Here is a 16,722-nt window from a genome sequence, read left to right on the forward strand (position 1 = left end):
TGTCTATTTTTCAGTGGTCTGAGAAGCAGAAGAAAGTTCCCTGATTCAATTCTAGCTGAGTAAGCTGGTTCTCTAAGAGAGTTGCTGCCTCCTGAGTAGAGCTGCCTTAGTGGGCTGTGTTGGAAACATAGGAGATGGGGCAGTTTTTCCTGTGCAGTAGTCGTCTTGAGTTCTAGAATGGTGTCCTGCCTAGTTTCGGAAAGGTAAACCTCCCCACTTTCTAAGGTACTTCTGATTTTAAAAAAGAATTTCCCCCCAAACTGACTGGTGCCCTCAGGGTCAAAGTTCATCAATTCCTGAGCCAGGACATTGACAATAGTTTTAAAGGAAGTGAATGTGTTGTTTCATGGACATTCTAGAACAGTGCTACTCAAGGTGTGTTTATGGTTTAGATACTTTTGTTGCAATTTCATACAGTACTTTTGTCTGTTGATCCTACATATATTTAAAAAAGAATTGCACTTGTATTTTTTATGACCTTATTTCATTTTCTCATTTCATGTTTCTAGCAGTTAATTCTCATTCATTTTGCAAAAATACTGATAAATGATGAAGTGTAAATAACTGGTCCTTTACCACTGCAGTTTGAGAAGCATATATTCTAGAGATACACAGTTCAACTCGGGATGTTTAAGGCCTATTATTAATAAATACCAATGCACACTTTACTTATTAGAACTCAATTTGAAATCCATTTGGATATACATATAATATACTATATGTATTTTTATATATAATATTTAAAGTCACAAAAATCTCTTTAAAGATATTCTGGTGGAGTCTTTAAGGTTTTTATGGAAATAATCATGTTGTCTGTAAAAAGTGACAATTTGACTTCTTCATTCCCAATTTGGATGCCTTTTATTCCTTTCTCTTGCCTGATTGCTCTGGCTAGGACTTCCAATACTATGTTGAAAAGCAGAGGTGATAGGGGACAGCCCTGTCTTGTTGCTGATCTTAGAGGGAAAGCTTTCAGTTTCTCATCTTTAAATATGGTATTAACTGAGGGTTTGTCATATATAGCCTTTTTATGTTGAGGTACTTTCCTTCTATACACATTTTATTACTGTTTTAATCATAAATGGACACTGTCAAATGCTTTTTCTGCATCTATTGATATGATCAGATGATTTTTATCCTTTAATTTATTTGGTGTATCACATTGGTAGATTTGCATATGTTGAACCATCCTTGTGCCCCTGGAATGAACCCCACTTGATCATGCTGCATAATCTTTTTAATACATTGTTGTATTTGATTTGCTGCTATTTTGTTTCGGATTTTTACATCCACATTCATCAGAGATTCTGGTCTGTAGTTTTCTTTTTTGTGTGCTTTCTTATCAGGTTTTGGTATCACAGTAATATTGGTCTCATAAAACAAGTTTAGATGTATTGGCTCTTCTTCAATTTTTTGGAAGAGTTTCTCCAACTCTTCCAAAGGTCAGGTGTTAAATCATTTTTGGATGTTTGGTAGCATTCACTAGTGAAACCAATTGGTTCTGGGCTTTTGCTTTTTGGGAGGTTTTGATGATTGTTTCAACTTCCTTGCTGTTGATCAGTCTATTGAGATTTTCCAGTTCTACATGATTCAGTCTAGGAAGCTTATATATTTTTAAGAACTTGTCCATTTCTTCTAGGTTATTGAATTTGGTGGCATATAGTCTTTCACAGTATTTTTGTATGATCCTTTGTATTTTGTGGTATATATCATAAGTTCTCCTTTTTTGACAATAAACAAATACAGTAAAGCTGCAGGATACAAAACCAATGTACAAAAATCCATTGCATTCCTATATACTAACCCTGAAAGTTCAGAGAAAGAAATGGAAAAAAAAAAGCAATTTATTTTGCAATTGCAACTAAGAATACTTAGGGATAAACTAAACAAAGGATATGAAGGACCTATACACTGAAAACTACAAGACATTATTAAAAGAAATTAAAGAAGACACAAACAAATGGAAAGATATCCCATGTTCATGGACTAAAAGAACCAACATAGCTAAAGTGACCATATAACCTAAAGCAATATAAAGATTTGATGCAATCGCCATCAAAATCCCAATGGCAGAGACGTCATCAAAATGGTGGCATGAAGTGAGCCTCTGGAACTCTCCCCTAGAATTGACAACAAATTGAACAACTATACCTCCACAAAGGACTCCCTGCACAGCAGACAGGCAAGACAAAGAGGCTCACTACTGAACTCCTAAAGGTGGGCAAATTGTGCATGCTGGGGGGATGGAAGGGAGAAGTGCGGAGACAGGGCCATGTGAGTGCAGGACGCAGACCCAGCTTAGTGTTCCAAGCTCGCTGCATCCCGGAACTACCGCACCTGTGGGAGAGGGAAGCACTCGGACTGCTAGGGCTCTGTTTATGACCCTCAAGGCTGAGGGGACAGCAAATAACACGGCTGAACCCAACACTCACGGCAGAGACCTCTGAGCAAAGACTGAGGGAAGAAGGCTGAAAATGGTGGTTTAAGCCCTCACTGCAAAGCAGAGAACGGAAGTCTCAGGCACTGAGATTAGTCGCTCCCTCCCTACTCTCCCAGAGCTCGCCCCGCCCCCACCTACCCAGTGCTGGAAGCAGAACAGTAGCAGTGTCTGATCAAAAGAACAGAATATTTGCAGTTCTGAGAACTGTGGTCCGCAGACACAGATTCACAGCCCAACTAGTTCCAGCAAAGGGAGGGAGCTGTGGAAGCAACACTGTGTGGCGGTGGTCGCCACCATTGCTCTGGGCCACCTTTCACAATCCACCCCGCCCCTGTCCCCACCTCTCTGGGCGGATCGTTGCAGGACTGAACAGAACTGCTGGAATATACGGGTTCTGAATCTGGTGCAGGAAGAGATTTGGAACTTCAGAAGCTCTCTGCATCCCCACAGGGAGGCGGCGCCCCATGACCCAGGTGAACTGTTAAAAGAGGAGAAGCCCGTCTTCCCGGGATTCCCCCCATTGTGTGAGAAGCTGAAATAGTGTAGAAAACACATAACACTACAGTGTGAGAGATGAAAAAAGGCTGCAGTCGGAGAGAAAATAAAACAATCCACCAACACGTACTGGAAAAAAAAAGAAAGACCTCTTCCTATCAACCTGTTGCAGAAGCCACTCCTGTAGATGTCTAGGAAGAGAAACAATAAATCAGTAACTGCCATGAATAACCAAGGCAACAAGACAGCTCAGAAAGAAAGTGAACAGTCTCCAGAAAACGAACTTAAAAATATGCAAATATGTGAGTTAAATGACAGAGAATTCAAGATTGCAATTCTGAAAAAACTCAACGATATGCAAGAAAACACAGAAAGGCAGTTTAATGAACTCAGAAATACAATCAAAGAACAACATGAACATTTTACCAAAGAGATTGAAATTTTAAAAAACAACCAAATAGAATTTCTGGAGATTAAGAACTCAATAGAAGAAATGAAGAATGAAATAGCCCATTTAGGTAGTAGAGTTGAGCAGATGGAGGAAAGAATCAGTGACATCGAAAATAGAAACCTGGAAATGACACGGATGGAAGAAGGAAGAGACTTGAGACTTAAAATAAATGAAAGAACTCTACAACAACTTTCTGATTCCATTGGAAAGAGCAATATAAGAATGATGGGCATACGAGAAGGAGAAGAAAGAGAGAAGGGAACAGAGACTATATTCAAACAAATAGCTGAATATTCAAAAATATTGCCCTAGGCTGTATTCCTAGATTTTCCTACGAAAATCTAAACAGACCGATAACCAGTAACGAAATTGAATCAGTCATCTAAAACCTTCCCAAAAGCAAAAGTCCAGGACCAGATGGCTTCACTAGTGAATTCTACCAAACCTTCAAAGAGGATCTAATACCAGTCCTGCTCAAACACTTCCAAAAAATTGAAGGAGAGACAGTACTCCCTAACTCATTTTATGAGGCCAACATTACCCTGATACAAAAACCTGGTAAGGACAACACAGAAAAAGAAAACTACAGATCAGTATTTCTGATGAATACAGATGCAAAACTCCTAAACAAAATTCTAGCAAATCGAATGCAACAATGCATTAAAAAGACTATTCATCACAACCAAGTGGGGTTCATCCCCGGGTCACAAGGATGGTTCAACATCTGCAAATCCATCAATGTGATACATCACATAAACAAAAATTGATACGATTATATCAATTGATGCAGAAAAAGCATTTGACAAGATACAGCATCCATTTATACTTAAAACACTTAATAAAATAGGTATAGAAGGAAAATACCTGAACATAATACAGGCCATATATGACAAACCCTCAGCTAATCTCATATTTAACAGTGAAAAACTGAAGGCCTTTGTTCTACATTCAGTAACACGACAGGGCTTTCCCCTATCACCTCTGCTTTTCAACATAGTGTTGGAAGTCCTTGCCAGAGCAATCAGGCAAGAGAAAGAAATAAAAGACATCCAAATTGGGAATGAATAAACTAAATTGTCACTCTTTGCAGATGACATGATGCTATATATACAAAACCCTAAAGACTCCACCAAAAAGCTTTTAGAAACAATCAACGAATACAGTAAAGTTGCCGGTTACAAAACCAACGTACAAAAGTCCATTGCATTCCTATATACAATGAAATCTCAGAAAAAGAAATTAAAAAAAAATTCCTTTTGCAATTGCAACAAAAAGAATAAAATACCTAGGAATAAACTTAACCAAGGATGTGAAAGACCTATATGCTGAAAACTATAAGACATTTTAAAAAGAAATTGAAAAAGACACAAAGAAATGGAAAGACATTCCGTGCTCATGGATTGGAAGAATTAACATAGTTAAAATGGCCATATTATCCAAAGCAATATACAGATTTAATATAATCCTCATGAAAATCCCAATGATATTTTTTAAAGAAATAGAACAAAAAATCATCAGATTCGTTTGGAACCATGAAAGACCCCGAATAGCCAAAGCAACCTTAAGAAAAAAGAACAATGCTGGAGGTATCACACTCCCTGACTTTCGCTTGTATTACAGGACTACAATAATCAAAACAGCATGGTATTGGCAGAAAAACAGACACACAGACCAATTAAATAGAATTGAGAAGCCAGAAATAAAACCACATAAATATGGACACATAATTTTTTACAAAGAAGCTAAAAACATACAATGGAGAAAAGACAGCCTCTTCAATAAATGGTGCTGGGAGAATTGGAAAGCCACGTGCAAAAGAATGAAACTGGACTGCTATCTGTCACCTTGTACCAAAATGAATTCAAAATGGATGTAAGACCTAAGCATAAGACCTGAAACAATAAACTGCATAGAAGAAAACATAGGTACTAAACTTATGGACCTTGGGTTCAAAGAGCATTTTATGAATTTGACTCCAAATGCAAGGGAAGTAAAAACTAAAATAAATGAATGGGACTACATGAAACTTAAAAGCTTCTGCACAGCAAAAGAAACCATCGACAAAATAAAGAGGCAACAAACTGAATGGGAGAAGATCTTTGCAAACAGTGCCTCCGATAAGGGGTTAATATCCAAAGTATACAAGGAACTCATGCAACTTAACAACAAAAAAACAAACAACCCAATCGAAAAATGGACAGAGGACCTGGAGAGATATTTCTTTAAAGAGGACATACAAATGGTAAATAGACATATGAAAAAATGCTCAACATCACTAATCATCAGAGAAATGCAAATAAAAACCACAATGAGATTTCACCACACACCAGCTAGAATGGCTATCACCAACAAGACAAATAGTAACAAGTGTTGGAGAGGCTGTGGAGTAAAAGGAACCCTCATACACTGTTGGTGGGAATGCAAATTGGCGCAGCCACTATGGAAGGCAGTGTGGAGGTTCCTCAAAAAATTAAGAATAGAATTACCACATGGCTCAGCAATCCTAGGTATCTACCAAAAAAATCTGAAAACATTTAGCCATAAAGATACGTGTGCTCCAATTTTCTTTGCAGCTTTATTTACGGTGGCCAAGACATGGAAATAACCGGTGTCCTTTGATAGATGAATGGATAAAGAAGATGTGGTATATATACACAATGGAATACTATTCGGCAGTAAGAAAAGATGAAATAGTACCATTTGAGACAACATGGATAGATCTTGCGATTATAATGGTAAGTGAAATAAGTCAGACAGAAAAAGCAGAGAACCATATGATTTCACTGATATGTGGTATATAAACCGAAAACAACAAAAGAACAAGACAAACAAATGAGAAACAAAAACTCATAGACACAAACAATAATTTAGTGGTCACCAGAGGGTAAAGGGGGTGGGGGGTGGGAGATGAGGGTAAGGGGGTCAAATATATGGTGACGGAAGGAGAACTGACTCTGGGTGGTGAACACACAATGGGATTTATAGATGATGTAATACAGAATTGTACACCTGAAATCTATGTAACTTTACTAACAATCGTCACCCCAATAAATTAAAAAAAAAAAAAAAAAATCCCAGTGGCATGATAGGGCGGATCCATATGATGTCACTCATAGGTAGGATATAAAACTGAAAGCAACAAATGATCGAGACAAATAAAAACAGTTGTCTCACTGACAACTGTTTAGAGGTTACCAGAGGGTAAGGGGGGAAGGACGGTGGTAGAAGAGGGTAAAGGGGTCAAATATGGTGATGGAAGGAGAACTGACTCTGGGTAGTGAACACACAATGCAATATGTAGATGATGTATTATAGAAATGTACACTTGAAACCTATGTATTATTAACCAATGTCACCAATAAATTTAATAAAAAATAAGATATTCTGAGTTTATATTCTTCAATAATTCAGATAGGAAATAAATTTACATAGGAATAATGAGACAGCAAGCATACATATATGCTTCAAACATAAACAAAGCCATAAGCAATTTAGACTCAAACCTCTGGTGAGCCATGAAGTAAATATTTAAGAATCAACAATTACAATAAATATCTTTCTTTAAAAAAACATAAGGTTATAATGAAAGGCCATCTCTATAGTCATGGTCAGTTAAGAGGTGAGGAAAAGGGATGCTGTGTCGCTCTACAGTTTCTTCAGTTCTAGGATACTGCTTGGCACAGACTAGGTGCTCAATGAATGCCAAAGGAATAGTTATTTAAGAATAAATAATCAGGCATTGGATCCTGGTTAACACTGTAGTGATAATGGTGGAAGATGATGTTTCTTCAAAAGAAATGACATTTCTTTACAGAAGACCCAAGTCCATTTCAAACTTAGAGTGTACTGATTATTAAGAGAAGGGGCTTGCTCTGAAAGAAACCCTACTATGAACTGAGGCTTTGCCACTTACTAGCTATGTGACTTCTTTTATCCTCCCCAAGACTTAATTTCCTCACCTGCAAAATGGAGATTAAATAGAGCTCAAGCTAGTGAGGAGAAGCAAATGACATGATACACGAAGCGTTCTGCTCATGCCTGGCACTTAGGAAACAAGCAGTAGTATTAAGCAGATGAATATGAATTGCCAACGTGCCATCATTTTTGACCTACAGCAATGGCAGTTTCTTATGATGCAGCCTAATTGATAGTAATGATATCTGGGTAGTAATAGTAAAAACCACCTTTCTGCTCAAAATAACTGTCAGAAAGAGATTAATAGATTCTTTTCCTGTTACCCCCATAGCCTCATCTACCAACTTTTGTTTCCTAGGTAAAATCTGGGTTACAAGAAAGGATGTATGTTTCTATTTTCTTGCAAGTCACACATGGGGAGTGCTGCTGTCGTAATCCTCTGACTTACTGGTGGCAGGGTCTGCCTACAACATGCACAGTTACACTGAACTGGCTCCAGCCAGCAATCGGAGGATCTACCCATGTTAGAAATCTTCAAAGATTCCATGGCATGAATCTTTGATTTGAGCATGAGAGGCAAATCACTAACAGGCCAGATTCCAGAAAACTGGCTCCAGGTATAAACTGAAGTTGGCCCAATAACTGTGTGGGTGCACCTGATACACGTTTGTCAATAAGAGCTCTGACAGCCACGTTTGTACTCCTCCATTGATGATCAGCATATTCTTACTCCTGCCTTTCATGGTGCAGCGTGTCCAAAGCTACAGTCCCTGGGCCCCCACACCGCTACCACCAATACTGCCACACATACAGCTAATATTCCTCCCTCTAATGGAAGAACATTAATCTCCGAGACAGCCCATGACAGTTGGAAATTTCTGCTCCTAAAAATAATCATTTTTACAAACAATTGTTTTAAAAGATTTAACTTATATAACTTGGAAAGTGCCAACATGGTGTCTGTATCTTTAATGTGAAAACATTTTATACTTTTTGGTGATAAACTCAAATACAAGGTCTAAATCTTGGAAATATTTAATAGCAAGGAGGGTCAAAACACAACTGAATGCTTGCTTAAAACACTGCTTTATACAGCTGATTCAAGGTTAGGAGGTTTATAACACTGCATTCCTGGATTTTAAAATTTGTGACACAGTTCTGAGCACACACTATGCATACTAGTGTGTACCAGTGCAAATGTGTTCTAATGAAACTGTCTGTCTGTGTTTCTGTGTATCTGTGTTTATGTATTAAATTTTACCTCCAGGTAGTTTCACATAGAAATTTAAACATATGTTCTTAGAGGGAAAGGAATGTCTCATTTGTATTCCATATAATGCCTAGCACCATCTCCAGCATGTATTAAGAATTCAATAAACGTACATTGAATTCAATCGAATAGGAAGTTCAAGAAAAATAATTTTGTTAATTTTCACATGCAAATGCTCTAAATGAAACAATGATTTCTGACGTTAGTTTTTAAAAAAAAGAAAGTCATAATAGTTGCAGGAAATTAACTCAATAATTTTGGATTAATTTTCCATTAAAGTGAAACTGAGTTATGCTTGCTCCCTGAAAAGAACATTCTAAGATTTAATAGTCAACATTAGATGAAATACATTTACTTTGAAATGTAAGTGCCTATTTCCATGAGGTGTGAAATCCATTTTATATAGATAGGCTAATACCACAGGTAAATAAGAGACAGGCAACAGAAGAGGTCCTCGTATGGGTAGAGACATTAACACAGAATTCTGTTCATCAACAGTTGATGGCTTAGTGGGGCTAAGTGATTAAGTAGGAGATACTGAAAGAACAAACGTGGGTCCATCTGAAGGTACCAAGAATGAAAGAGTGCCCTGAACTTTGCTCTGACTCTGGAAGCTGGAATGGAAAGACAAGAGTCACCGAGAGCTGTGCTCACAGATGCACAGCACACAGAATGCCCATCTGTTGTAGCACAGCTGGGCACCACGTGAATTTCATTAGAGCCCTGAGCAGCTAGGAATGACAATAGTCTATTGTTTGGGTTGTTTATAGACTTGGTTTTGTATACTATCATTTTCCGTGTTTCCATTAACGACAAGTCTAGATCACTAAGGTAGGTAAGGATTAGATAAAGAAAACCATCACTAGTTCTATTGTTATTTTTTAATTTCTTGTATGATACAATCAAACCTTTAAGATAACTTGATCAAGCAGACTCCCCATGATAATCTTTCCCTTGAAGACAAATTCTTCAGTTGGATAATAGGGTCATGCTATCTCATAGAATGATTTTTAGAAGCCTGCAATGACCCATCTGAGGTTCAGTCTTAATAGTTCCAGGGCCTCTTAAAATGTGTTCTCTACGGTTTAACTCAAATACATGTTAAGCATGGCCACACCCTAAAACTTGTGTTTCCTCGGAGCAGTTCTGTATTGAGGATCTCAAAACTCTAAAATGCCCTTCATGGACCAGTCTCCTGGTCTTCAATTTCTCCATGTCCCTCACTTCACCCCCTTTGCTTTCTTTCACTGGAATCTCAAGCCTCTGGCACATTTCCTAATTTTTGGTTCACTGGCATTAAGTGGACACCTTGGGCAACCATTTCAAACTGGCTGTCACAGGGACTGAGAATAATACCTAACTTTTATGTAGCACTTCACAATTAAGAAAGGACCATCTTATTTTATTTAATCTACAATAGTTCTTATTATGTCTCTTGAAGTAGCAAAGGGGACTTTAAGAAGCCCACTGAAAGCTTGCTGACTCAAGATTGTAGTGAGTCATCTGTAACCTTATACTGCTGTCTGCTTCCATGACTCATAATGTCAAGAGTGCAACAACCTAGGACGGCTGTAAACGTGCCTCAGCACTCAGACCTGCCACATTAGCATCAGAACCCAACCAAGTAAGCAACTCTATCCTGAAAAGGAATACAAACAATATAAAGCAGTCTGTAATGTGCACTGGCAGTGAGGCCGTCAGAAAAACAAGTTGTCCTGAAGCAAAGTTCTACATGTAGCTGGCCCAGACGACTAAGTTAAAATAAACCAAACAAAACCTAACCATGACTAAAATAGATGTGTGTATATTTTCTTCCAACTACTCTGAAAAAGTAACAATGATGCAATACTATAAATCTTCAGTTAATTAATTCAAGTTTTTTTTTGCAGCAAGCTCCATACGCTCCTCCTGTGTTACACACCATCTGTCTATGGTGAATATTTAGTTCTCACCCACAACCTGCTTCCTAACCCTTAGAATAAAAGTATCTCCTTAAAAATCAGAAAAACATTCTGTTAGACCATAGGGGGATAAGAGCTTATATTTCAAATAAACTGGTATCATTACTTTATAATCTACTGCTGCCATCTTCTGTGTTAATAAAGCAGCACCTTCACATTCATGAACAAGAGTAATAGTGATTAATAGGAATAATTCTCACTGGTCAATCAGATGGCAAATTATCTATACACAGAGAAAGAAAAGTTTCATTCTGTTACCTCTAAGTGGCTCCGCCTCTCAGCAATCACACGTTCATCCTTATTTCCAAATAGTTTCTTTGGAGGGAATTCAAGGGTAGCAAGCTGAAATACACATTTTATAGGAGATGTGTTAATATGTGATCACTGAGCTATTATTAACCTATTATTTGGACTCTCTATCATGGGGTAAAAAGAGAAAGGGGTTGAAATTTTAAAGATAGTAGAGGTCCTGCCTTCCTTTGTCACCAACCTTGGACAGATTAGGCAAGATTCCATAATGGTCAAATGAGAAGGTAATACAATGGGAACTCAAAGGAAGGACAGACAAAAATCTCAATACTTTGTCTCAGACACCATTAGACTCTTGACCAGATAGCATTTCACAATTTTTTATTTTTAAAACACAAGTTTGTTTTTCGTTTACCATTACTTTTACTAGAATTCAATTATTTTTGTGTCAGGAACTGGGAAACTCAACTTGCACACTACCTGAATATTGTAAAATAGTTCTCAGACCATTGCTAAGGTTCTTTAAACATTCCATATTGCCTTTTTTTTCCAACTGCTACGGCAAATAAAAACGGCCCATGTGAAAAGAGGACTTCTCTTTGAATCTTATTGAATCTTTTCACCTCGTTTCCTAGAGAATAAAGGTTCAGAATTTGTTTTAGCTAGGTCTTGTAATTTCAGTTATTTTCCTTATGATTTTTTTTGGAGGTATAAAAATCATAATAAAAAGATGTTTTATTATAGACTCCGAGGCAAGAAAGACTCTATAATCTGATAAAAATTAAGAAACAAACAAAAGAACCTGACCAGCTAGTGTTGCTTTGGTGGAATGAATGCTACGCAGCATTAATTGCTTGTGTTCGCGGAATTCACTATTTCCTTCCTTCCTCACCTTGTGGGGTTCAGACAAATTGAGAGGCCAATAAAGCATTATCAAAATTAACAACATTTCTCCCACAATATAGGTCACAATATTCCACAAAATTCCTATTTTATACATATGCAAATTCCCTAGTTGATTTAAATTTATATTGCCACAGTAGGAGTCAAAAAATAAGCATCTGTACATATAGTACTTTAAAAACTTAGTATCAAAGTAGAATATATGTACAGAAAAATGCACATATCGTAAGTGAACAACTTGGTGAATTTTCAACATCTCAACACACTGTAACCATCACCCAGATGGAGAAACAACATACTCAGCACCCAAGGAACCCCCAGATCCTCCCTTCCAATTGTTCCCTCCCACCTCATACAAAGGTTGACTGATTTCTAAGAGCTTAGCATTTTCTATTTTTGAATTTCATGTAAATGGTATTATACAGCATTAACTCTCAGGTGTCTACCTTATGTTTGTAAGATCTATGTTGTCATGTGTAACAACAGTTTGCTCATACTATGCCTGTATAGTATTCCATCGCGTGAGCATTCCACAGTATTTATTTGGTTATTTTATTCATTTATTTATTTGTTTATTTATTTACTGGGCTTTGGGTTAGTTTCCAGTTTTCAGCCATTAGGAATTGTGCTGCTATAAACATTTTCCTAGAGTCTTCTGATGAACATATGTAGGATTTCTGTTGGTCATACTCTTAGCAATAAAAATGCTGGGTCATATGGTATACAGGTGTTCGGTTGTACTTCAAATTATCAAGTTTTCCACAGTGGTTTTACTAACTGATACTCCTACCAGCAGTGACTGAGGTCCAGTTGCTCCAGATCCTCACCAGTACTTAGCACTGTGGTCTTTCTGACCTTAGTGGGCATGCAGTGATTGCTACTGTGGTTCGAATTTGCTTTACTCTAATGACTAATGATGTTGAGCATCTTTATCCATGCTCACTGACCATCTGGTTAGTCATTTTGGGAAAGTGTCTTTTCAAGTCTTGACCATTTTTTATTAGGTATCTGACTTTTTCTTATTAAGAGTAATTTTCCCTTTGATCTCTGTTCAAGGTATTTTTGATGACTTTGTAGTCCTTTTTCTAAAGGTAACTGAAGTCGGGCCGATTTTGCTTCTTTCATACTTGAGTGCTCTTTCTACCAAAGCAGAGAAACCTTGGGTAATGCTGTGTAGCTCCTCTTCTCTTCCTTTTCTCACCAGCGTTCCAATTTTGTTGCTGATATTCAACTTTAAAATCAGTTCAAGGTAAAGTAAAAGACCATGGACAGTGAGGTTAAGACAGACCCAGTATGAATCTGGAATTGACTGCTAACTACCTAACTAGCTGTGTTTCTCTGAACCTGAGTAATCTCTGCTGGAAAAACAAAACAAACAAACAAACAAACAAAAAAAACAACAAACCAGACAATAAACTTTACCAGGCTTCTGTGAAGATTTAATGAAGTAATGCCAAATGGACCTTAGCTACTATTATTATTTGTTAGAGATCTATTAATTACTAAGAAAGCAGCATGCCTCATTCCGTTGTACCCTCTCCCCATCCCTGGACTGGTGATGTGGCTTCAAGGAGCAGCGTTGCTGGAACCCTGGCCTCACTGGCAGAAACACACCTCCCGTATGTTGCAGCTTAGAGAAGACAGGCACACCAGAGCTTGACTTTTGGGCTTCATCCAGCTTCAGTTTCATCTTGTACAAATGTTTTCTCCCCCTCAATTCAGTGATGCTGAAAGCTTGGCAAGTATGCTTTGGCAGTTGGTTGTTTTGTCATTTTCTTATGTGGCTGATGAGGTGCTGTGGTTTCTGTCAGGGGAAATTGATAGTCACACTTGTACGCTCAATCAGAAATGGTACACTAAAAGGGCTTCAGGTTGCTGAACCAGGTGGGAACCAAGCATTTAAATGTCCTTGTAGTCAACAGCAGTGCTGATGGAGGCTAATATTTTATGCTATTAATATCCTCCCTGTGAAATAACTATGTATAAATTATGTGTAATACTGTTGTTCAGATTTTAGGAAGAAAAGGGCAACTTTAAATGACGTTTAGGCACATAATCATAGGACTCCAATATTCATCCATCTAACTTTAGAGACAAAGAAACACAGACCCAGAGTTAAGTGACTTAGAAAGGTTCAGAGTCCTGGGTGGGATGGCAGAGTCAGGATGAGGAATCAGGACTGACTCTAGGTTTTTCGTAATAATGCTGGAAAGGATGTCTGCAGTGTACCAAAGAACCCCTTCTGAAGACCTTGAAATCTAGGATTCAGATGAAAGGAAAGTGTATTAAACCACAAAAATGATGTGTAGTTGCTAGGCAGTGATCAACAGTTCCAACAAGAGCTGTTAACAGAACCTCACCTGAACCCGACAAGAAACAGAAAAGTGACAGGGGTCAGCAACAGCAGTGGGAATACCAGGAAAGGAAGTGGGTCTGGAGGCAGGCTCCCCAGAAGTCTGCCCTTGAACATATAGAATTAATTCCTATGATCATATACCTCTCATAATAAAACAAGTATATATCTTTAAACATAGTTGGAGGGTTGGAGGGAGGGAGAAAAAAATGGAAGCAGAAGTTCCAATGTGATTCATGATAGAAATGCATGCTACTGGGTTCATGTCCTATTGGTGGGGCTGGGGACATGAACGAATGGAAGTAGAAAGGGAAGATCATGAGGCAAAGTATAAATATATATATATATATATATATATATATATATATATATATATATATATATATGGCCTCCATTAATTATATTTACATCAGAAACAGCTTTCCAACTCTATTCTTTCTGACAAAATGAAAACTACCTAAATTTCTCCTTTTTAGAGACTCCTAACAGTGCTATCTATAAGCTCTTAGGTTGAACAAGATGAAATTGATAATTTTGTAAGTTAAAAATGGTTGACTATCAGTAATTTCATCTGGTTAAGCCTTGTGAAAAACTGACATTTTTAAGTGGCCACTAGGGAAAAGGTACATTTCTACCTGCTCTACATGTCAAATGTAAATATTCTCATTTAATGGATTATTAGTTGGCTATATCTAAACCAATGTTCCTTCATAAAAATATTTCCTAGAATGCACTCAAAAATATAAAACTAGCAATATATTAAAAATACACATGACACTGAAATAGCTGAGGAATTGGGAATTCAGGAGAGGTACCACACGACGCCAGTTAGGGACCAACTGTTGCTGACATAGAACAGAGAGTCACACTCAGCCATCTGAATCAGCCCATCTTCCACAAAGAAAAAAACACCATCATTATCTTTACTTGAATTAGGAGAAAGAAGGCAGGAACTGCTGCTTCATTCTTAAAATAGTAATACTATAAAAAACCTTACAAGAGCTTAGAAACCTGGGGTAGAAAACAGACCTGAACTTTTCCTCTCCACAAGTGCAAAGAAACAGCTTCACTTATTTTAAAACAGACAGTAAAAGAAATCCTCTAAAGGTTTCATTTCTGGATTGTGAATTAAACTGTCCAAATATTTTTAAAAATGGACAATTTACCAAAATCGGCAAAACCACCGGTCAGGACAAATAATGGGCCTAGAGAGTAAAAAACAAACAAACAAACAACAACAACAAAACTCTCCCATTTTGCTGAAAGTGTTCCTGTCTGAAAAGTAATATTTCCAACAAATTAAGAATAAATACAAGAAAGATGCTCAGAGAGAGGGTGATTCAGAATTGTCCCTGACTTCCCCACTCATGTCCTACATATATCAACATCTTTCGTTTATTTGCTTGGTTGGTTTTTCATGTTAAACAGAAAATCTGGAACAAAACCAATTATATTATCTGGACATTTTCATTTCTTCTCGGGTTCTTTATATTTACAAATTTTCATTTTCACAGCCTCATTTTTTAATCTAGCAGATGGTCTAGATTTGATTTCCATGGGAAATATTGTCAGGAACAGTAAACGGCAATCTGTAGGTAGAAGAAAGACTCCTCTTTGATTTCCTTTGTGGCTTCTGACAAAGGAAATACAGTGGTCTACATTTCTAAAAATTAAAGTTCCTGAGGTTCTATATTCCTTGCAATAACTAAATTCTAAAGTGGCTCAGATAAATGTTCCTGATTCATATAAAAATTATCAAGAAACTTGCGATTCAGTAATGAGGGGAAAATCATTTTCTTTCTTTGTGTAAGATTTTATTTTCATAAAGAGTAAGCACCACACTTCCCTTTATAACTTTCATAGAGTCAAATGTTCAAAAGTGTGATTTAATAAAAATAATCTTTTCACAAACTATAAAGTTTGATGGAACCGTTCTTTTCACAAACTATAAAGTTTGATGGAACCGTTCTGGTTACGATAGTAGAGCTTTCATTGCTCCACCCACCTCCTTCAAAAGCACCAAAAACAAAAAAGAGATAAAAGCTAAAGCAAACACTCTATCTCCATACCAGGAAACCACCACAGCCCCCATCATAGGCTAGGCAGCACCCAGGAAAGCACTGTGGGGAGGGGATGAGATGGGGGGCTTCTGAGAGCCTCCCTTACCTCATCTCCAGACCGTGGCACCATGAGCGATCCACCAAAGTCAGTATGCAAACTCGCAGACATTCCATTGTGATGCAATGTGCGGACAAGGAAAAGGTAGGGGGCACCTGCAGCCAAGAGGAAGGCTTGAGGAGGCTCTGGGAGGAAGAACCGGAGAAGCTCACAGTGTTAGAGGGAGAAAAGGTCAGAGGGCAAATATTAGGTTTTATGGCCATAGCCAGTTCAGCCCTTCTGAACACCAAAAAGTGAGAGAGTGTGTCTGTCTCAAAATGAAGGGAAAACATTGGGGAGAAAAAAATTCAGAAAAATTCCAGGCAAAAGTTTAGGCATGTAGCAACTTGCTGACTTTCTCCTCCACAGTATCTTTCCCTCCGTGGCCCCATGCCACGCTGGTATTTTCCCTTCAACAATTAGTCCACTTCACTTTAAGATGAGAAATAATTGGAAGAAACCAAAACTGGAACTTGAATAAAAGGGTTGGGTAAGAAGATGCTGAATCAAACAGAAGCAAAGGCAGAT

The 16,722-nt window shown here is 37.6% G+C and overlaps 1 protein-coding gene across 4 annotated transcripts in view; it reads right to left on the reverse strand.

Moving 5' to 3' along the window:
* Window positions 1-16,722, reverse strand: part of KIF16B (kinesin family member 16B) — a 293,589-nt gene that overhangs the window by 29,650 nt on the left and 247,217 nt on the right. For 2 of the 4 annotated variants that reach the window (XM_019714650.2, XM_019714652.2), the window contains one exon: window positions 10,791-10,874. The exons of 1 other annotated variant lie outside the window; for it this stretch is intronic. In XM_019714650.2, coding sequence (XP_019570209.2) covers window positions 10,791-10,874 — 84 coding nt within the window. Of the gene's footprint in view, window positions 1-10,790; window positions 10,875-13,298; window positions 13,489-16,722 lie in introns of those variants that run through there. One more of the 4 variants, XR_002136070.2, reaches the window with a different exon arrangement.

The sequence above is a fragment of the Rhinolophus sinicus genome, linkage group LG13 (assembly GCF_036562045.2).
Source record: "Rhinolophus sinicus isolate RSC01 linkage group LG13, ASM3656204v1, whole genome shotgun sequence".
NCBI lineage: Eukaryota > Metazoa > Chordata > Mammalia > Chiroptera > Rhinolophidae > Rhinolophus > Rhinolophus sinicus.